The sequence below is a fragment of the Xenopus tropicalis genome, chromosome 3 (assembly GCF_000004195.4).
Source record: "Xenopus tropicalis strain Nigerian chromosome 3, UCB_Xtro_10.0, whole genome shotgun sequence".
In the NCBI taxonomy this organism is placed as follows: Eukaryota; Metazoa; Chordata; class Amphibia; order Anura; family Pipidae; genus Xenopus; species Xenopus tropicalis.
This window is the reverse complement of record NC_030679.2, coordinates 13467620-13491672: the sequence shown is the minus strand read 5'-3', so window position 1 is coordinate 13491672 and position 24053 is coordinate 13467620. Positions and strand designations below refer to the sequence as shown.

Here is a 24053-nt window from a genome sequence, read left to right as displayed (position 1 = left end):
GACCAGTATAAAAGCTACTCTGAAAGCTGTGCCAAATAACTGCGACCGATTCCAAGCCCAGTTTCAGGAAGTGTTACCATGGAAACACTGGCATGACTCTGAAGCTGACGTTCGTGCTGCATCTATTGCGCGTCACTTCCGGCTTGGCTGTGTGCGTTCTGCTGTCACTTAAGCTGCGGGGCTGCCGGCTTTCTGTACCACATGGAAGCGATCGCTGCTCTTGTGTGATCCGTCCCGCCTGGCCCTGCTGCACTGGCAGCACACGCCGACACCATGACCCTTTCCCTGATTATAAAGTGGGGCGGTCAGGAGTTCCCTCTGTCCGCTCTGTCAGAGGAAGACACGGTGTTGGACCTCAAGCATTCCCTGAAGAGCCTTACCGGGGTCCTGCCTGAGCGAATGAAGCTGCTGGGCCTCAAGTATAAGGGTGGGTAGGGGGAAAGCATAGACCCCGGTTATTCTCACCCTGTCTGCGGCATGCAATGAGTTCCCAAGGAGCCACTGATTGAATCTGCTGCCTGTGACTGGATGATATCTGGCAGAAGGATGCTGGGTACAGGGCCAGCCTTAGAGCTCCTTATGAGCTTAGGGCAGCGGTTCTCAGCCTGTGAGTTGGGACCCATTTGGGCAGGGGTGGGCAAACTACGGCCCGCGGGCCACATCCGGCCCGTTAGCCCTTTCGATCCGGCCCGCCGTCTCCGGCCCCCTTAAAAGAATGACGGGCCCTGATTGGTTGCGCACAACGTCAGCACCATATAAAAGAATGCACTGGGGAGCCGGGGAACAGAAGGATGGGTCGGAGGAAGCAGCGGGTCGCTGGAGGAGGGAGCAGCGTAACGCTGTCCCGGCCCGGTCCGGCCAGTCTGTTATTCAATGTGGCCCCTGAGCCAAAAAGTTTGCCCACCCCTGCATTTGGGGGTTCAACGACCCATTCACAGGGGCCGCCTGAGACCATCGGAAAAAAACAGTGTCGGACTGGGACCCCAGGGGCCCACCAGAAAAACTTAGACCCTAGGCCCACTCTCCAAGCTATTTTTCCTCCTTTCCTCATCCAACCTCTTTATTCTCCCAGTCTCTTTTATTTACATGCTAGCATCTATTCTTCCATCTATTTCTCCTCTTTCTTCCCATTCAGAAATAGGGAATGGCCATGAAACAGGCCAAATGGGCAGAAGCAGGAGGGCTCACTAACCCCTGGGCTCACTGGGAGTTTTCCTGGAATCCTGGTGGGCCAGTCCGACACTGCGGAAAACAGATATTTGCGATGGACTGAGGAACCAAGACACCGCTCCTCTATCCGTCTGCATGCAGGCCCGGATTTGTGGAGAGGCCACAAAGGCCCGGGCCTAGGGCGGCAGAAGCCCCGCCGCAAGGAAAATTTTTAAATTTGGCTCCCATACGGAGCAGTCAGGACCTCTCCCCACTGCTCCGTATGGGAGTTTAAAGGAGCGTATGCGCAATGGGGAGATGGCGTGTTGCGCATGCAGGGGGCGCGTTCGCGCATGCGCACGGGGGGACACCCACAGGGGCAGCCCTGGGGCGCCCAGAATAGAAATCCGGCCCTGTCTGCATGCGGGGCCGCCCACATACGAGTACCCGGCGTGATGACATCATCGCACCAACCCCATCACGTACACCCCGTACAAATTAGGGATGCACCGAATCCTGGATTCTGTTCGGGATTCGGGCCAAATCCAGCCTTTAATTAGCATTCGGAAAGGGTTAAGGCTGATGCCACACATGGCGTAGGGCTGATTTTTTTGGCAAGCGGAAAAACGCTTGGCAAAAATTCAGCCCTACGCCTGCTACTTGTGCCTGCACCCGAATGAATGGAATACGCTCGGGTGCAGGCACATGTAGCCGATATACACATGAAAATGCGAGACTTTGCATTCTCTCGCGTTTTCATGCGTATATCGGCTACATGTGCCTGCACCCGAGCGTATTCCATTCATTCGGGTGCAGGCACAAGTAGCAGGCGTAGGGCTGAATTTTCGGCAAGCGTTTTTCCGCTTGCCGAAAAAATCAGCCCTACGCCATGTGTGGCATCAGCCTAAAATTTAGGGTGGAAAATGTTACCCCTTCTCAATCCTAATTGGCATATGCTAATTAGGATTTGAATTCGGTTCGGAATTCGGCAGAATCCATCAGGGTGGGTTCGGGGGTTCGGCAGAACCCAAAAAAGTGGGTTCGGTGCATCCCTAGTGTATGTGACAGGGCTGGCGCCATAATGTACATATGCGGACCAGTCACATGTAGAGAGTACCCACTGTGTAGAAAGCAGCTACTCTGTTAAAAGCAGCAGTACTGGAGGTAAGTGATGAAGTAGCAACGAAAATAATTTTATGGTTGGGGGTCACCACAACATGAGGAACTGTATTAAAGGGTCACGGCATTAGGAAGGTTGAGAACCACTGCCTTAGGGGTATCTATACGCACAAAGGGCTTGAGATTTATAAATCTTCTAACTAAAGGGAGTTACACCTTAGCCATTAGTGAACCATTCCATAGAGCGTAGCAATGTTAGTGGTAGGTGATACGTTATTTGTTCTAGCAAAGGGGTAGATCACCTATAAATCTACAGTGATACTTTGAGACAGTTTGCAATTGGTCTTCATTTAAAATGTTTTTTGTCTTTTTTTTTTAGGGGTGCACTGAATCCAGAATATTATTGTTATTGTTACTCTTTATTTACCTTTCTGTTCACGCCTATCCTATTCATATTCCAGTCTTCAAACCACTGCATGGTTGCAAGGGTAAAAAGCACCCTAGCAACCAGGTAGCTACTGGAGAGCCGTGAAACTTTTTGTTCAGCTTTCCAGTGTGGAATTTCAGCAGCTACCTGGTTGCTAGGGTAGCAAGATAATTCACAAAAATAAAACATTTGTGAATATATTAAAATATGAATTCTACATCATACTAAAAGTTAATTTAAAGGTGAATCATCTCCTTTTTAAGAACCCATATATTTACTAGGCTGTTGAATTGTAAAGGAAGTCTACAGTAAATATAGAGAATCGTTACTGTATATGCACTAATATATATGTATTTCTTTTTAATTCAGGTAAACCAGCAGAAAATGATGTAAAACTGGGTGTACTTAAGCTTAAACCAAATACCAAGATCATGATGATGGGGACACGGGAGGAAAGTTTGGTAAAATATATTTTTCCTTACAAAAACTATATATTGTAAAACTATTAGGGGTAGTTAAAAGAGGTAGTGTAGGTGAGAAATCGATACCATTTTTTTAATGGAAAGCTGTAATGGAGCATTGTTTTGCTTTCTACCCTGTAATTAGCTGAATAATTTTAACAAGACATATTGAGCCATGTATAAACAACCCTCTCCCTACACACTTTCAATTGTTTTCCCTAGGACCTAGGGCAGTCATACATGAGTTATACCATTTGCCTACTGAGTGGGCAAATGGCTCCATGTGCCTTACAGATAAGCTGATGTCTATTATGTACTGGTAATCTGGTTAACTGTTTTACAGGAAGTATGATGCATGGAGTAGATTTAGTTTCCCTGTTTGCCCTGTTCAGCTCAAAAAATTAAAAAACCCATATATTTTTCTTAATTCATACAGGAGGCAAAAAGTTGTTGTTCAGCGGAAGCCCTATTCATTGATCTTGCTTTTAGCAGAGAGTATGCATTGTAAATACTCCTCCATTTGAGTGACCGACTGCCCATTAATCTTCAAAGAGAAATTAAGGATTAATATAGGGGAATGCTAAACAGAGCATACAGAGAAAAAATGTACGCTTTAATGCAGACTTAAGCTTTACTAGCTGAACATTTACTTTTGACCTGCAGAACATTGTGCAGAGTTCTTCTCAGAAGTTAACATTTCTTTCCTGTCCACTTTTTCACCCTCTGTTTAACGGTAGCAGTTAACCCCTCCTTTGCTGTTTAGGCAACGCTTAAGGTCCCCATACACGGGCCGACTATAGCTGCCGATATCGGTCCCTTGGACCGATTCGGCAGCTAATCGGCCCGTGTATGGGGAGAGCAGAGCGGCCTGGCCGACCGATATCTGGCCTGAAATTGGCCAGATCTCGATCGGCCAGGTTAGAAAATCTGGTCGGATCGGGGACCGCATCGGCTCGTTGATGCGGTCCCCGATCCGACTGCCCCATTGCCGCCCACATAATCCGATCGTTTGGCCCCAGATTATTTTTTTTTTACCACCTACGGGTGGGCGATATCGGGGGAAGATCCGCTCGCTTGGCGACATCGCCAAGCGAGCGGATCTGCTCGTGTATGGCCACCTTTACAACAAAATGGATTCTAGGGCCACCCCCCAGAAATGTACAGTAATCGGCATTGGCCAAAAGAGTATACCCCTTTTCCAACACTACTAAGTCAGAGTAAAAGGACATTAAACCTTCCTATGCCATAGGTTTGGGCATGATATAGACACCACTTTAACCCAGGTATGTAAAATCCTACAGCACTGATACTCTGGTCGTTATGTGTCAGTGTATTTCATTTAACCATTGCTATTCCACAGCTGTTAGAATCTACAGTATTAAAATGGAAGTACCAGCATGTCAACGCTGTATATTCTATGATAGATTTTGCAACAACATCCATTCAAGCTTTGTCTTATGCCTGATTTTAGTAATTGCTGTCCTTGCCGCAGTAATGTAGAGTCTCTGTTTGTTTTGTCATATTTAAACTTAGATATTAAAATATAAGGGTTGGCCCTTATATTTATTCCTGGGCTTCTCTTGCAGGAAGAAATGATGGCACCCCCTCCAGAAAATGATGAGGTTGTGAATGATTTTGATATTGAAGAGGAAGTTGTGGAGGTGGAAAACAGGTATTTCTTTCCTTTAAATTACTTTCCTGATCAGCTTAGAAACTCATTTGCGACTTGCCTGGAACAACTCATTTGGATTAAGTAGGGGCATGGGTCTAGTAGTTTGGCAGGAATGTGGCAGGGACTGTATCAGTTTTGGGATGCAGGCCCTGGGGTGGCATACCAATCTGTAGACTAAATTTATCAGCAATTTTATAGTAGCCCAAGGATGAACAACCCTGCTGTAAATGAATAGGGAACAACTCCCATTAACTATTATTTTTACTTGAATTACTTAGAGAAGAGAATTTAGCCAAAATTTCTCGCCGTGTAAAAGACTACAAAATAGAAATTCTGAATCCTCCGAGGGAAGGGAAGAAACTGTTGGTTTTGGATGTCGATTACACGCTATTTGGTGAGTTTTCTTGCTGTTCCATTGAAGCTTGCTTGCAGCACATTACTTGCTGAATCTCTGTTGTGTAATATTTAATATAACTTATATGGGAGTGTCACATAGCTTGTTGTAGCAATGAATTTGTTTGTTTACATTTATAGTATACTTAATTGAATATGTATTAAGTGATGTGAGGATACTTGAATTTGTACAATTATATATAAGTTTTATTTTATATAGGTTGTATATATTAGATTAAACCTCTCTAAGACTGAACTGGTTCTCTTTCCCCCATCCAACGCCCACACTGTTCCCGAGGTATCTATACAGGTTAACAATTCTACCATCACCCCATCTTCCCAGGCCCAGTGCCTTGGGGTTATCCTTGATTCTGCCCTGTCCTTCACTCCTCATATCCAATCACTTATCAAATCATGTCACTTTCACCTAAGAAATATCTCCAAAATATGATCATTTATCACCCAAGATGCTGCCAAAATTCTTATTCACTCTCTTATAATATCTCGCCTGGACTACTGTAACTCCCTATTAATTGGCCTTCCCCTCCAAAGACTGTTCCCTCTGCAGTCCATAATGAATACTGCTGCCAGGCTCATACACTTTCTCCCAATCTCTCTGCCTTCAAGAGATCTCTAAAAACACACTTATTTAGAGAAGCTTACCCTAATCTAGTTTAGCAATACCCTGTGCCACACCTCTCACAACTCTGGCCATGCCCATTCCCACACCTTGTGTCTCAACCCTTTCTCCTTGTAGACTGAAAGCTCTTTTTGGCAGGGCTCTCTTCACCTCTTGTATCGGTTACTGATTGCTTTATATGTTACTCTGTATGCCCAATGTATGAAACCCACTTATTGTACAGCGCTGCGGGATATGTTGGTGCTTTATAAATAAATGTTAATAATAAATAATAATAATAATATTAGAAAGTGAAGAAGGTAAAATGCTGAGTGGTGTCCAGTATAAACTGATAGCTTAAAACAAAAGGATGCAAGGTTGTAATATTATAGATAAAGATCTGTTTTAATGTCCACATTCACAGGAGCTGTGATGTAACAGTGGTAATATTAGGATTTTTAAAAATAATTTACATTCAGTAATTGTAAATTTCTTTTAGATCACAGGTCATGCGCGGAAACAGGGCAGGAGCTCATGAGGCCTTACCTACATGAATTTCTTACCTCTGCTTATGAAGACTATGACATTGTAATATGGTGTAAGTATTTATATGGCTGTTTATGGAAAGTCATTTGTTGGGTTAATGGCCCATGGGGCACTTTGACTACTGCTCTTTGACTGCTGGATAGCAGTGGGGATAATCATCATATATAGTACTTGGGATTGTTGTTCCACCATACATGTACTGAAATTATAGAAAACAAATATTAAAGGAGAAGGAAAGGTAAAAACGAAGTAAGCTTTATTAGAAAGGTCTATGTAAATAGAGCCATAAACACTCGTTGCACTGAGTTCTCTGTCAAAAGATTTGTTGTCTCTGTTTTCCTGTGCCAGAGACACACAGCTCTCTCCTCTCTCCCCTCTCCTGCTCCCCCCTCCCTCAAGAATGCTAAGAACTCACTCCCCCCCTTAGGAATGTGGATCTGAGCCAATCAGCAGGAAGCTTCCTCTTAGACTTACACACTGAGCAAGTACACGGGTCTCTGTCTCGGTGCAGGAGCGAGGCATTGTGGGAACTTTCTTTACAGAGCTCAGCATTTTTTTTTCCCTATGGGGCTTCTGATCATCTGAACGGGAGAAATATGGGGAGACTTAAGGGCACTATTGAGAGAACTAAAAGTATGCCTGCAGTTTGAGATTAACTCTTTATTAGACTTTCCTTCTCCTTTAACAGTATGGGTATTGTCAGCGGTTGTCCTTGCTCCACCTAGTGGAGTATTATGGTGCCAGAACTAGGGGTAGGCAAGCAAGGCACATGGCATGGGCACAGTAGGTTGTGGCACAATTGGAGAGCAAAAGAGAATGCAAAAGAGCCAGTGTATGCAGGGGGATCTATTTTCATGTGTCCCATATTTAAAGGGTTAAAATACACATGAAATATGTATTTCTTAAGTGGCAGAAAATGTACTGTTTTATAAATGGAATGGCATTAACAGAACAAGAAAATTACAGCGATGGCTGTATCCTTTCAATGGGAATGTGATGGTGTGGAGAACTACAAGATTTATAGGAAGTACCTCCGTTACTAAGTTTGCTGCAGGGTGTTTTTCTTGTCTTGTCTAATGCCGGAGATGCTTTATTTCAGCTGCAACAAGTATGAAGTGGATAGAAGCCAAAATGAAAGTAAGTTAAATTGCTGACATAAAGACTATCTGTAACGGTATTTTCATTCATTTTTGTACTGTATGTTATTTATTAGAACAGACAGCCTGTAAGAGCAGCAGTTTCCTAGTGCGTTGAGGTATTTGGTATTTAGCGGTGGGGGCAGATATATTATATATCATACAAATATCTACCTAAAATAAGACTCTCTCCTTAAATTCTCCCTTGTTTTGGACAATTGAGTCTTGATGTATTCTGTTTGTATTAGATATTTGCTAGAAATATCTAATACATTGTTCTAAGAAGCAAAACCACCCCAAATAAACCCTGCACACCTAAAAAAGATCTATCAGGGAGGTACTGTAATTAAGAAAAAACATTTTAATTTACCAGGTCATTATACAGCAACAATATTGCATTTGTAAAAAATCATAATATCCATCAATAAACAAATCAATACATACCACCCAGTGAAATACTGAAAAGGAAATGAAGGCAGGTACTTTGGATGAGAGAATATCCCCAGAGTATCTGCCTTCATTTCCTTCTTCAGTTTTTTACTGGGTGGTATGTATTGATTTGTTTATTGATGGATATTATGATTTTTTTACAAATGCAATATTGTTGCTGTATAATGACCTGGTAAATTTAAAATGTTTTTTCAAATACCGTACCTCCCTGATGGTGTGCAGGGTTTATTTGGCGGTTTTGTTGGTATATATAATCCTCTTATGGGGGGATTTTTGAAACCCTAGCACCTAAATCTGTATATATTTTTTTATTGTTTTTTTAAAGGGCAAGTGTATCTTAGCCTGGAGTGCCCTCCATTACTCTAAATATTGTTCTAAGAAGCCCCATACCTATCCAGCTGTGCAGAATGGATCCTGGCCACACACAGGTAGACTTTGGGAATAAGTGACTGCTAGAGCCCAAAGTTGGTTGGTTGGTCATATAGCTCAACTAATTAGTTAGCAGTAAATGAATAAGGTTTACCTTGAACTGACAGCCCCAGACCCTTGATAACCATTCAATTTTAAGTGGCATCACTTCATGCCAGTTCCATCTACAGTATATATTGCTCCTTGTTACCTTTTGTGAGGCTAAAGTCCAATTCTGCTAATAATCTATGGAAAACGTTGCACCAGAATAATACATAGTGGTGACAGGTAGACCTCAGCTTAATTGCTTTACTGTGGCAATCTGTCAGGCACCCCCAGTGAACTAGTGATTTCAATTGCTAAGTTACTCTTTTTAGGAAAGAAGTAGCACAATATTGCCATGTTTCTTAGCCAGATGTCCCTCAACACATTTAGACTCACACCTTACTCTACATTGCATATGTACTAGTCTAAGCCTGTGCTTGGTAAAGGATTGAAAATGTACTATTATTGTCTGGGCTGGCTCATTTTTGCTTAAAAGGTGCCCCTGGAGAAAAACTTTTGCATTGAATTCACTTTTGGTGTGCTTATATTTTCACCCTTAGTGAATTTGTATTTCTGTGTTTTTTTTAAGAAAAAGCTTCTAGAAAACTATGTAGGTTTTTATGTATAATATTTCCAAAAAGTAATGGATTGTATTCATAAAAATAAATACAATTTCTTATGCTGATCTGCTCTTTGCAATTGTTTCTTTAGGAGCTGGGTGTCAGTACAAACTCCAATTACAAGATAACGTTCATGTTGGACAGCGCAGCCATGATTACTGTGCACACACCTAGGAGAGGCCTTGTTGATGTAAGATTTTGTACCATACCTAAAATCTTTGGTATTCAAAAATAACTTTTGTGGGTTCTCATTTGTACTTGCTGAACAGGAAACCTTTGTGTGTACCCACTGACAAGCAGGTTTGAACAGCAAAAATGTTGTCTACAGCACAGACTATAATTTTACATTTGAAGGATATCTCTTTAAATGTGCCCAGTAGAAACACTTTTCTGTTTCAGCTCTGTACTAATGAGAAGCTCTGTTTGGCCCTGAGATTTGGGTTCTGTTTTACTAAATTCATAATTTTGGTAAGTGACTATCCCTCCAGGCTGATTTTATGATTTGGCAACAAAAGCAAATGGCACTCAGAGATTGCGGAGGTGCAATAAAAATTTTAATGGCTTGTTCCCTTGTTTGCAGCTCTGAGTGCCATTTGCTTTTGTTGCTAGATTGGACTTGGGAGGGTGCCGATCCCTCCAGCAGTGTGCACCGGGCGTTCAATTATTTTGGAGAGCCAGGGTGTGCGGATAAGATCTCTGTTGTGCTTACGTGATTTTATGATTTGCCCATACATGGGGTTTATCTAGCACAGGAATCGAGGGCATCTAGCTTGGCATCAGTCTTGAATAGGCATTCTTTAATGCTTATGGTCATGAATAAAAAGTAATAACCAAGACCCCAGACTAAGAAGCAGATTTACTAAAACCATAATACTGAAAACTCCATAATTTCTCATTTTATTTTTAAATTTAACTAAATTATAATGTCTGATATTTACTAAAAAAAGTCACAAAAAACATTGCTCCTAGAAAAGGTGTAAAAGACATAACTTTTTCTAATTGATGCTGCGAAAATCCCGACTTTATTGAATAGTTTCGAAAAAAGTCATGATTTTCGGACAAAACCCAGCGAAATCTCTAAAGCTTCGAGACAAAACTTCAAGGAGAGGGGAGGGACTTTGCCATTCACTTCTACATGAACTTCGCAAGTTTAATCTGGTGAATTATCAAATTCAAATTTTTGGCCATTTAGATATTGCAAAAGTTGCAGAGTTTTTCTTCTCTGCAACTTTTCTGAAAAAAATTTGAATCAAGTTTAAAATTAAAAATCGATGGTTAGTAAATGAGCCCCTAAGTCATTTTACTGAAATGATACCATATTTGCAGTACATTGATAAAAGGCTCTGGTGTGCACCAAGATAGAAATAAATCAGAACAATTTAACATAGAGATTAGCTGTACCACTGTGCACTTATGTTTCTTTTATATTTCAGGTGAAACCTCTTGGTGTAATCTGGGGAAAATATGGAGAATTCTATAATAAAAATAATACTATAATGTTTGATGACATTGGACGGAATTTCTTAATGAACCCTCAAAATGGGCTTAAGGTAAGCTAATTTAGTATATAATGGATAGGGTGCGTGTAAGTTGTCTGTGCTGCCAGTAAACCAATATGCCTGCTGCTGTTTGAAGAAAATTGGTCACCCTTAAATTTACACCAACCCTTTTTCTAACAATCGACACAAACTGTTGGTCTGCACAAAAATGCATAATATAAATCCTAATGGAAAGTCCTGCTTTACATTGTTTCCCAGATACACATTGTAGGGCACTTCCATCTTATTACAAGTGCTGAAATATACACACCAAATTATTGGCAGTGTTACACTTTTTGAAATAATGCATCAGTTTGGCAGAAAATCATTGAAAAATAACAATGCTTTAGTATTCTCTTATGTTTTGTATATTGTGAAATCTTTATAGTGAAACAAAAATGTACTTTTTTTGTTGCACTCCAAAGACTTCACTGCTGCAAAACCTGATTTTTTTATTTTGCAGTAGAACAATTTATTTGTAAGTGAAAGCATTTCTTAAGAAATGGCCATATAGTCTGTTATTGATTAGCTTGCATACATATAAAGAGTGACTACAATAGTTTTTATGAAAATGTGCAAGTGGATGCCCTAAAGTTATTGTCTAACTAAAACTCCCACATTATCTGCCAGCTCACTTGGCATGTAGGTTTAAATTTGCTAAATAACTTGATTGCTGCTGCTCAAAATGCAAGTTATATGTGACTTCTTTCATGTTTTTCTTGTAAATAACCAAGAAATAAAGTTCTATGTGTTTGTTAGTGACTCAGGCGAGTGAGAGGGAAAGTGTCAATGTAAGGGTAAATTGGGGTGAATTTTTAGACCTTCTTTAAAGTCTTTTCCAGGTTTTCTATGAGATAGGAAGGGTGAGCAGGTGAGGTTTAAACTTTAGATATCAGTCAATAATAAATGGACCACTCCTACTCCTCCCTGCTCAGAATACAAGCTGACTGACAGTACCGAGACAAGTTAAGCAGATTCCACTTCATGATAGTTCCCCTTTAACTATAACAGTTACATTCTATTTCAGTGAAACCTTAGCAGTTGAAACTGTAGTTCTGTTACCTATGAGACCTTGTTAAATAAAAGTCCATGTTGCCCTCTAAGGACAGCAGTGTATGGCACTTATGCTTTGTATGACTGACAGGCTACTCACAGAGGTAAATATAAGATGAATAAAACATTTCTTAATTATGTGAATATTCTTTTTGTTTATCTAGATCCGACCCTTCATGAAAGCACATCTAAACCGGGACAAAGACAAAGAGCTCTTGAAACTGTCTCAGTACCTTAAGGAAATTGCTCAATTAGATGACTTGTCAGAGCTGAACCATAAACACTGGGAAAGGTACGGCTCTAAAGGTGGCCATACACGAGAAGATTCGCTTATTTGGCGAGGTTGCCAAGCAAGCAGATCTTCCCCCAAAATACCCACCTAAAAGTGGGTGATAGACTAATATTTGTTCAACCCCAGGACATAATATTGTTCGACCCCAGGGCAATAGGCACTGTCGGATCAAGGACTGCATCAACGGGTCTCTGATCCCTTCTAGCTGTTGGCTGCCATATTTGTCTGCTGTGTGCAAAAAGGGATGAAGATTTATGCCAGCTGCACTCTGGGAGGATTTTTTGGTGCCCCTATAAACAGGCGTGCTAGTAAATGGGAGGGGAGTTATATATTGCTGTGACGTCCATCTGTGTGAATCACTGGCCTGGGTTTACTAAAGTGAGCTATTGCCTGGCTCTAGGTCTTTAACCTTTAGGTTAAAACGGGAGAGCATAGATTAGGTCCTTCTGTATTCTTTTCAGTTTCTCCTGGTCTGCCACAAGGGGTCACTTTAACCAAATAGATGATAAAGTTCTATTGGTCATCAGAAAGGTCCTCCACTGGCCACATATTTCCCAATTTAATGAGACTCTGTTGAGAAGGGCATATTGATCACTGTTGTTCCACAGACCTTATGAGCCAATAAAAAGATTAAAATCATGGCCTTCTCTAGAGGCCAACAAACACTCTCCCAAACTGCACAGTTGCGCAGACAAGTTGCCCCATTTGCTGTAAAAAAAAAAATAAAATGTGAAGTGGGTTTGGCTGGCACTTTAGGAAATTCTTGGACTTGAGGGTCCCTCTGCTTCCCAAAGAATGTATCCAAAGTAGAACAAGGTGAGGGAGGGATAGAACAACATTGCCAACGTAAGGGGTTGGAGAAATGATTTTCACAAGTCAGAGACAGACTATCATGGTTCCTTTATTCTATGGAATCGGGTATGTCTGTAAAAATATACATTTATATCTTAGTGTTAGTAAACCTTCTCTACATAGCCCAATGAGCCAATGTTAAAAAAAAGAAGGTATATTTTCCCTTTAAGGTTGCTCTGTTAGTGAAATCCTTATCAGTAAGGAGTCACTTTATTTTGTATTTGTATGTACAGTATTTGCTGACTTTTGTATTAAATTGGGTTTTTTTGTTTTCTTATTATGTAGGTATCTTGTGAAAAAGCAAGGTCAATAACAAAGATCCTCAATATAAGAACAAGCTTTAAATTTTTTGTAATTTCCATTGTATTTCGGCCCGCGTGGAAGCTGAGGAGACGCACTGCCCACACACTTCACTCTGGCTCAAGAGCGCTTTTCCTTGTGGAGTAAAAATACCTAATTACTAGATTTTGCAAGTATCCCAAAATGCTGGGTTTTCTTTCATCATCTGTATTTATAACAGTATTTACTGGTTCCAGAATTCCCACTTAGCAGAGACCCGAGGCTCAAAGCTCTCTCTGCCTGGGGCCAAACCACTATTTCATTTTTCTGATTTGTAATTTTTTTTTTTTTTTAAAAAAAAGGAGAATGAAACACTTAGTAATATCTGCCCCCACTTTCCCCCACTGAAGCGCACCGCTTATAACCCCCTAAACTGTTTCCCCTACATTGTACTGTAGCTCAGATGTGGACCTGCCTTCAACTGAGCTCAGTGTCTGTGATCTCTGAGAAGAGGACCTGAAGCCATTCAAGATCAAGTCACCTAACAACCCGCAGTGCTAATGTGCTTAATGTGAATGAGTTAGCGGAAATGGCTAAACTCAGGAAGTCTTAAGTAGTGTGGTTCAGGAGTGGGAGCGGGACCCAGTCATTACTAAGGGTTTATATTCTCCTTTAATATATATATATGAAAGGTCAGTTAATGTCATTTTGTGTCCTGCCTTCTTTTGTTATTGAGAAGTTGAACTGTTTTGTTCCCTTAATTTTCAATTTGCTTTGTCAATTATTACATGCATACTTTTTTTTTTTTTTTATAAAGGGGGGACAAACTGTTTCTAAATAATTAGCCTTTATTGTAATCTGCCAGGAATAAAACGATCAATGAATTCACAGCCTTACATGGTTCACTTGTGAATCGGAAAACTATTTCATGTGTCAGCTGTGTTTATTACTTAGGGAGATACTGGCTTTGGGAAACAGGTATTTCTGCAAAAAAACATGACCTTTGTGTGTGCTGAGTCGAATAGCAAACCACCCCCCCCAGTATTTGACAGGGAACGAATGAATGAAAACCCTCACCACAATATTACACACATTTAAAAGTAGAGATAAAGCCTTCAAACATTATGGCTAGAAATTGTGTATTTTATATAATGCACTTATGGTACCTGTGCAGATGGTCAGCAACCCATAACAGTAATGATCCAGGCCTTCAGTGTTCTCCCCAGGAGCTCATAGTAACATAGTAAGTTAGATTGAAAAAAGACATACTTCCATCAAGTTCAACCTTAATGCCTATATATAACCTGCCTAACTGCTAGTTGATCCAGAGGAAGGCAAGAACAAATTTCCACAAAGTGGGGAAAAAAATCCTTCCTGACTCCAAGATGGCAATTGGACCAGTCCCTGGATCAACTTGTACTAAGAGCTATCTCCCATAACCCTGTATTCCCTCACTTGTACTGAGAGCTATCTCCCATAACCCTGTATTCCCTCACTTGTACTGAGAGCTATCTCCCATAACCCTGTATTCCCTCACTTGTACTGAGAGCTATCTCCCATAACCCTGCATTCCCTCACTTGTACTGAGAGCTATCCCCCCTACCCCTGTATTCCCTCACTTGTACTGAGAGCTATCTCCCCTACCCCTGTATTCCCTCACTTGTACTGAGAGCTATCTCCCATAACCCTGTATTCCCTCACTTGTACTGAGAGCTATCTCCCCTACCCCTGTATTCCCTCACTTGTACTGAGAGCTCCCATAACCCTGTATTCCCTCACTTGTACTGAGAGCTCCCATAACCCTGTATTCCCTCACTTGTACTGAGAGCTATCTCCCATACCCCTGTATTCCCTCACTTGTACTGAGAGCTATCCCCCCTACCCCTGTATTCCCTCACTTGTACTGAGAGCTATCTCCCCTACCCCTGTATCCCCTCACTTGTACTGAGAGCTATCTCCCCTACCCCTGTATCCCCTCACTTGTACTGAGAGCTATCCCCCCTACCCCTGTATTCCCTCACTTGTACTGAGAGCTATCTCCCCTACCCCTGTATTCCCTCACTTGTACTGAGAGCTATCTCCCCTACCCCTGTATTCCCTCACTTGTACTGAGAGCTATCTCCCCTACCCCTGTATTCCCTCACTTGTACTGGGAGTTATCTCCCCTACCCCTGTATTCCCTCACTTGTACTGAGAGCTATCCCCCCTACCCCTGTATTCCCTCACTTGTACTGAGAGCTATCCCCCCTACCCCTGTATTCCTTCACTTGTACTGAGAGCTATCTCCCCTACCCCTGTATTCCTTCACTTGTACTGAGAGCTATCTCCCATAACCCTGTATTCCCTCACTTGTACTGAGAGCTATCCCCCCTACCCCTGTATTCCTTCACTTGTACTGAGAGCTATCTCCCCTACCCCTGTATTCCTTCACTTGTACTGAGAGCTATCTCCCCTACCCCTGTATTCCCTCACTTGTACTGAGAGCTATCTCCCATAACCCTGTATTCCCTCACTTGTACTGAGAGCTATCTCCCCTACCCCTGTATTCCCTCACTTGTACTGAGAGCTATCTCCCCCACCCCTGTATTCCCTCACTTGTACTGAGAGCTATCTCCCCCACCCCTGTATTCCCTCACTTGTACTGAGAGCTATCTCCCCCACCCCTGTATTCCCTCACTTGTACTGAGAGCTATCCCCCATACCCGTGTATTCCCTCACTTGTACTGAGAGCTATCCCCCCTACCCCTGTATTCCCTCACTTGTACTGAGAGCTATCCCCCCTACCCCTGTATTCCCTCACTTGTACTGAGAGCTATCTCCCCTACCCATGTATTCCCTCACTTGTACTGAGAGCTATCCCCCCTACCCCTGTATTCCTTCACTTGTACTGAGAGATATCTCCCATACCCCTGTATTCCCTCACTTGTACTGAGAGCTATTTCCCCTACCCCTTTATTCCCTCACTTGTACTGAGAGCTATCTCCCCTACCCCTGTATTCCCTCACTTGTACTGGGAGTTATCTCCCCTACCCCTGTATTCCCTCACTTGTACTGAGATCTATCCCCCCTACCCCTGTATTCCCTCACTTGTACTGAGAGCTATTTCCCCTACCCCTTTATTCCCTCACTTGTACTGAGAGCTATCTCCCCTACCCCTGTATTCCCTCACTTGTACTGGGAGTTATCTCCCCTACCCCTGTATTCCCTCACTTGTACTGAGATCTATCCCCCCTACCCCTGTATTCCCTCACTTGTACTGAGAGCTATCTCCCCTACCCCTGTATTCCCTCACTTGTACTGAGAGCTATCCCCCCTACCCCTGTATTCCCTCACTTGTACTGAGAGCTATCCCCCCTACCCCTGTATTCCCTCACTTGTACTGAGAGCTATCCCCCATACCCGTGTATTCCCTCACTTGTACTGAGATCTATCCCCCCTACCCCTGTATTCCCTCACTTGTACTGAGAGCTATCCCCCCTACCCCTGTATTCCCTCACTTGTACTGAGAGCTATCCCCCATACCCGTGTATTCCCTCACTTGTACTGAGAGCTATCCCCCCTACCCCTGTATTCCCTCACTTGTACTGAGAGCTATCTCCCCTACCCCTGTATTCCCTCACTTGTACTGAGAGCTATCTCCCCTACCCCTGTATTCCCTCACTTGTACTGAGATCTATCCCCCCTACCCCTGTATTCCCTCACTTGTACTGAGAGCTATCTCCCCTACCCCTGTATTCCTTCACTTGTACTGAGAGCTATCTCCCATAAGCCTGTATTCCCTCACTTGTACTGAGAGCTATCCCCCATACCCCTGTATTCCCTCACTTGTACTGAGAGCTATCTCCCCTACCCCTGTATTCCCTCACTTGTACTGAGAGCTATCTCCCCCACCCCTGTATTCCCTCACTTGTACTGAGAGCTATCTCCCCTACCCCTGTATTCCCTCACTTGTACTGAGAGCTATCTCCCATAACCCTGTATTCCCTCACTTGTACTGAGAGCTATCCCCCATACCCGTGTATTCCCTCACTTGTACTGAGAGCTATCTCCCCTACCCCTGTATTCCCTCACTTGTACTGAGAGCTATCCCCCATACCCGTGTATTCCCTCACTTGTACTGAGAGCTATCTCCCCTACCCCTGTATTCCCTCACTTGTACTGAGAGCTATCCCCCATACCCGTGTATTCCCTCACTTGTACTGAGAGCTATCCCCCCTACCCCTTTATTCCTTCACTTGTACTGAGAGCTATCTCCCATAACCCTGTATTCCCTCACTTGTACTGAGAGCTATCTCCCCTACCCCTGTATTCCCTCACTTGTACTGAGAGCTATCTCCCCTACCCCTGTATTCCTTCACTTGTACTGAGAGCTATCTCCCATAACCCTGTAATCCCTCACTTGTACTGAGAGCTATCCCCCCTACCCCTGTATTCCTTCACTTGTACTGAGAGCTATCTCCCCTACCCCTGTATTCCTTCACTTGTACTGAGAGCTATCTCCCCTACCCCTGTATTCCTTCACTTGTACTGAGAGCTATCTCCCCTACCCCTGTATTCCTTCACTTGTACTGAGAGCTATCTCCCCTACCCCTGTATTCCCTCACTTGTACTGAGAGCTATCTCCCCTACCCCTGTATTCCCTCACTTGTACTGAGAGCTATCTCCCCTACCCCTGTATTCCCTCACTTGTACTGAGAGCTATTTCCCCTACCCCTGTATTCCCTCACTTGTACTGAGAGCTATCTCCCATACCCCTACCCCTGTATTCCCTCACTTGTACTGAGAGCTATCTCCCCTACCCCTGTATTCCCTCACTTGTACTGAGAGCTATCTCCCCTACCCCTGTATTCCCTCACTTGTACTGAGAGCTATCCCCCATACCCCTGTATTCCCTCACTTGTACTGAGAGCTATCTCCCCTACCCCTGTATTCCCTCACTTGTACTGAGAGCTATCTCCCCTACCCCTGTATTCCCTCACTTGCTAAATACCCACCCAGCCCCTTAAAGCTATATAATGTATCAGCCAGCACAACTGATTCGGGGAGGGAATTCCAGAACCTCACAGCTCTCACAGTAACAAATCCTTTCCGAATATTAAATGGAACCTCCATTATTCTAAACGGAGTGGGTGCCCTCGTGTCCGTTGGAAGGCCCTACTGGTAAATAAAACATTAGAAAGGTTATTATATGATCCCCTTATATATTTATACATAGTTATCATGTCACCCCTTAAGCGCCTCTTCCCCAGTGTAAACAGAGCCAACTGGGCCAGTCTTTCTTCATAACTGAGATTTCATACCCTTTACCAGCTTAGTTGCCCTTCTCTGGACCCTCTCTAACTCAATAATGTCCCGTTTGAGCACTGGATACCAAAACTGAACAGCATATTCTAGATGGGGCCTTACCAGCGCTCTGTAAAGGGGAAGAATAACCCCCTCCTCCCGTGAATCTATACCCCTTTTAATACAGCTCAGAACCCTGTTTGCCCTTGCAGCTGCTGCCTGGCATTGCTTGCTACAGCCAAGTTTATTATCTACAAGGACTCCAAGCTCCTTCTCCATTATGGATTTGCCTAGTGCAGTCCCATTAAGGGTATAAGTGGCTGCATATTGTTACATCCCAGGTGCATGACCTTACGTTTATTATGTTGGTTTGAAAAACCTCACAGCCAGTTCTTCGACTTCAGCTTATTCTTCTGCTTTTTCTTCTTATTTTTAGCGCCCCCCATTTTCTAAATGCCACTCCTCCTACAGGTTTAGGGGTACAACACCCAAACTCTCCACAGTTCTTCGCCCTATAGTGGAGCAGGCTGCTTGTGCTTTTCTAAAGGATCCTGCTCCCCGTCTTTTTGTGGCACCGCTCTGAACACCCCAATTTTCCCATTGACTTTGACAGGAAAGATTTTCAAACTGCTGCCACACTCACAGCTTTGGAACTAAACCCCCCATACTTGAATAACATAATAATGGGGTCCCCCCGAATGAAACAGCGACATTTGTTGGATGACCCCAAGTGGGAGGGGCCAACTACAGCAAATCAAATTTCACCCATTGACTTTAATGGAGAAAGTAAAACTACTGCCACACTTACAGCTTTGAGGCCGCTCTCCTCAAACTTGAATCACATAATTGAATAATTACGCACATCCCACTTTGCAGTTATTTATTTGTAAAAAATGTTTGGAATCGTATGATTCTCACGTGTACACCACTTTGTATTGGTCTTTTTTACGTGGAATTCCAATAAAATTGATTCGTGTTTGTGGCTGTAATGTGACAAAATGTGGAAAAGTTCAAGGGGGCCGAATACTTTTGCAAGCCACTGTATATATTAATCTTATATTCATGAGCTGCAGGTACTCCAAATGCTGCCTCCGTATCTGTTTCTGATTATCACACTTACCCCTGGGGCATTAGCAAACAATTGCCAGCATGTAATAAGAGCATTTTTGTTTTATTTACAAAATAAATCCATACCATCTTGCTGTATTGGCATCGGTAGTGATGTTCTGCAGGGAAAAACACATTTTCATTGAACACTGAGCTAAAGGGGGGAAAGGAATTCACATATAATAATCTAGCTCCTATCTGCTATCTTTGCCCATTACAAATGCCATGTTGGCAATTTTCCAATTTCTTACATTTTGGGCTAAAGTAATATGTTATGTAGATCTCTTCACATTTTATGGGGTTGGACTGGAGCTTATGGAAGATGGAAAGTCTCAAACTCTTGGGAACAGGTGCCAATCTGGGTACATGTCTCTTGGGTGAATTAGAGTGCAGCAAAATAAAGAGTGAGACTTGTTATGTTGGGGAAAAAGTACAGCAACTTAGGGGATTTTACCATAATAGGAGGCAAGGGCTTAGAAGCTGGTGTTTTTTTGTGCCCTGAAGACCTCCAGGACAGCATAGAGCAGCTGTAAGTGAAAGGAATGAGCATTAGGAACGCAATTCTAAATACTGCTAACCAATGAGTCCGGCAAGACAGTGTGTATGGTAAGGGAATTTTTTTGGTAAGGCAAGATGGTCTCACGAGAATGGACTGTGTATTAGTAAGACAAGATGTGTCGGGTGAAGAGGCTTAAACCTAAGGCAGGGGTCCCCAACCACCGGGCTGTGGGCTGTGCTGAACCTCCACGCATCTAGTTGCAGGGAAACAAACTCAGGTCTCCCACTAATTTTGTATTATAGTGAGCTGTATTATATTTTATAATGTAATATTATTAATAACAATAAAAATAAAGTGCATAATCTAAAATGTGATAATTACATTTACATTATATATGTAATAAATTATATACAGGTACGGGACCCTTATCCAGAATGCTTGGGACCTGGGGTTTTCCAGACCTGGGGTCTTTCCGTAATTCAGATCTCCTACCTTAAGTCTGCTAAAAAAATGAATTAAACAGTAATTAAACCCAATAGGACTGTTCTGCCCCTATAAGGGGTAATTATATCTTAGTTGGGATCAAGTACAGGTACTGTTTTATTATTACAGAGAAAAGGGAATCATTTAACCATTAAATAAACCCAATAGGGCTGTTCTGCCCCAATAAGGGGTAATTATATCTTAGTTGGGATCAAGTACAGGTACTGTTTTATTACCGTATTACAGAGAAAAGGGAATCATTTAACCATTAAATAAACCCAATAGGGCTGTTCTGCCCCAATAAGGGGTAATTATATCTTAGTTGGGATCAAGTACAGGTACTGTTTTATTATTACAGAGAAAACGGAAACCATTTATTAAAAATACGAATTATTTAATTAAAATGGAGTCTATGGCCTTTCCGTAATTCAGAACTTTCTGGATAATGGGTTTCCGGATAAGGGGTCCGATACCTGTACTAAGTACTAGTTGCGCCCCAACCCCCAACCCCGGTCCTTGGAGATATAGAGGTCAGCCAACTTCCAAAAATAACTAGCACATAAATAAGTTTTTACCCCAAAATATATTTAATTCAAATAAGTATTCTCACCCAACCAGCCTTCAGGCTGAAACCTCATGCACAATGGATTCATCCCCTCGGTTTGGGAGTTGCTGCTTATATGAAAAAGCTTTCTTTAGTCCCTGTGGTTTTCCTTGTAGAAAACAGTGATGGTACCCTTTAATGCAGGCTATAAAGAATGCCTATGCAATGATAAGTAATATAGGAACCCTGTTTGTGGTGGCTGTGAAGCCCCATTAGTTATATGATGTAGAACTGCCCAACCTCTGATCCTTTGGCAGCTGTTGGGTGCTTTAGGTTGTACCCCAAAAACAATCATCATTATTTGGACCCTATAAAGACAGAACTGTGGGTAAAAAATCCTTTATTTCATGTTTATTTAATGGTAACTAAAAAAAAGTGCATATGGTTAACAAAATGATGCTTTACTCCAAGGTAGTAAAACAATGATCCAAGTGATTCATCCTCAACATCTGTTCGGAACGTCGAACATTAGAAAGCTTATGTGCAAAACAATGATGGATATTATTTAGCTTTGCTCAGTTAGTCCCATTAACTGTGAGCTCCGTCTCATCCAAATACAACTTTGTTACAGGCAAAGAGCAAAGGCGACAGTGACCCTCTGCCGGGAGATCCTGCCTGATGGGAATCACATAGAAAGGAGAACATGACTGCGGCCCCGAAATGTAAGAAATGTCTTATTCCCATGGTTGAGGGGACTAGTTACATCACTGATATAAAAATACTCACTAACTTCTTTTCATTTTAGAAGTTCGTTAACAAGTGACGGATATAATACTCTTTCAATAGGCCAGACATGTGCCTTACGTCGGTGTTACACATTTAATTTATTAAATGCCTTATTTAAACTGAGTTTATCTTTAAACACGCGGGAGTATCTACTTTAAAGTAAATAGTGAAAAACTACAAAACACGATCTTTAGGGACACTGATGTAGTCTATGAAATAATACTCAGTCAAGGCCAGCAGTGGTCCATTTTCTCTTTAAATAAGGTTTAAAGGGATACTGTCATGATTTTTATGGTATGCTTTTTATTTCTAAATTACACTGTTTACATAGCAAATGATGATTTTATTCTTAAACCAACAAATGTATTTTATTTAGTTGTAATACTGGTGTGTAGGCAGCCATCTCATTGTGCATTGTGCCTGAGTCTGAGCTTTCAGGAAGAGCCAGCAGGTGGCAAACTTATGGTTTCTCCTACTCCCATGAAACTGGAGGAGTCCTAAGTCAGACTTGGATTTCTTACTATTGAGTGCTATTCTGATATCTATTGATATCTACTATTTTGCTAGTTTCCCATTGTTCTGCTGATTAGCTGCTGGGGGTGATATCACTCCAACTTGCAGCGCAGCAGTAAAGTGTGACTGAAGTTTATCAGAGGCTATCCCCATGTAAAATTACTAAATTAAATATACAAAATTTTGTTTGAGGTTTTTGAAAAACAGATTTCAGTGTTGGAGAAGCTCTATTAACTGATACATTTTGGAAAAAAAACATGTTTTCCCATGACAGTATTCTTTAATCTCTCATGTAGCCATCCTTGAAATAATGTGAATACACCTAGAGTATAATTTACATTTTTAAATGCCTGGTTTAAGGCAAAGCAAATAAAAAAGCTAAGCCATAAGTATTACAGAAAGTATGTTTCACCTTAGAAATCAAGAGGAGCTTATAACGAGCTATTGTGTTGATGCGTGGGATTCCAAGATAAAATACTACCCCCAGAACATGCAGTATTACAAGTAGCCCAAGCAATGGGATGTATTATCGGTCAATGAAGTCCAAGGGCTGATCTGTTTCATTAAAATATATTAAAATGCAGAACAACATCAGCAAAAAGCCAATAAGAAACAAAAGTAGAGAGAGAAAAATTTCTTCTCAAATATTCCATGCAACTCATAGAACCTTCTCCAAAGTCCTTATTCCAGAGGAAGTGAGAAGATGTCCATTCGTCCTTGTCTTATTTACCACATTAGAAGGAACCAAATGTAAGGGTAAACAAACCTTATAGTCTTCATCATACCTTAAGGCTTAGGAAACATAAATATTGGCAAAATGGATAGATAAATAAATAGAACCATATTTTTGGAAATTCCTTTTAAAAAATAACACTAGCAGCATAACATCACTTCCAGAATTTTGTTGGTTTTATAAGGGTGTCGTTATTAGGTTTTGTACCACCACACCGCCATTCTCTAATATATGATGCTAAAGTCTATCTAAAGTAAATTCTGCATGAGAAATGTAGTAAATAAAAGCGGTGTAACTAGGCCTGTACATCAAAGCATGGCAGCAATGGCCAAGGCATCGGTAACTTTTAACCAAGACAAATGCATGATCAGTATTGGAATTCCGATAACTCTCGCTTGCCCACTTCATAACACTGTATTTAGGTAAATGGATACTCTAAACTAATAATTAGATGGTACTTTATTAAAGAACCAATGATTGCCCAACGTTCTAGTCTTCTTTGCACAGCAGAAGTCCTCAGTCTGTTGGTTGTCCACAGGGATGGCTGAAGGTGAAATGTATTCAAAGACATCAAGTCTATACAGTCCTTCTGATGGAAGCCTTAACCGTTGCTCCTTATGTTGACAGCAAGAGTACAGAAGGATGGACATCACAAATATCAAACCACTGGGAGTTGATTTTCTTGCGGGGCCATAATCCATTCAAAGGCAGAGAGGAGTTGGTTTGTCTTTCTTGATCAATAACCATTTTCCAGTAATACTTGTCCTTGATGAAGAACGTTGTTTGGTAGGAATAAGAGAAATAGACAGCATCGATATTTCCTCTGGGGTGGTCATTGGGATCCACAGGTGGGAATACGTCAATGATGGATTTTGGGAACTTTTCCACTTTTTGATTTTTATCAACACTAAAGGCAGTAACCTAAAAAGAATAAACATAGTCAGAAATCTTCTTTTGCAAGGCCACTGGGGGCGAATAAAATGAGCACACTACAATATTAGGGTTAAATTTGTTCTATGCTGAAGACTGTGTTTTCTTAAGTGCCC

At 41.9% G+C, this 24053-nt stretch overlaps 2 protein-coding genes across 2 annotated transcripts in view; one reads left to right on the top strand and one right to left on the bottom strand.

Moving 5' to 3' along the window:
- Positions 1-220: 220 nt before the first annotated feature.
- ublcp1 (ubiquitin like domain containing CTD phosphatase 1) lies at positions 221-13983 on the top strand. The gene is given in 10 exon segments (NM_001016061.2): positions 221-427; positions 3065-3156; positions 4743-4828; positions 5107-5222; positions 6340-6438; positions 7486-7523; positions 9137-9235; positions 10479-10595; positions 11801-11928; positions 13066-13983. Coding segments are annotated over 10 exon segments (957 nt in total). The 5' UTR covers positions 221-273; the 3' UTR covers positions 13094-13983.
- A 7375-nt stretch (positions 13984-21358) lies between these two features.
- Positions 21359-24053, bottom strand: part of LOC100492075 (matrix metalloproteinase-21) — a 40867-nt gene continuing 38172 nt past the window's right edge. The window contains exon 8 of the mRNA XM_002939607.4: positions 21359-23928. Coding sequence (XP_002939653.2) covers positions 23623-23928 — 306 coding nt within the window. The 3' untranslated portion in view covers positions 21359-23622. The remainder of the gene's footprint in view (positions 23929-24053) is intronic.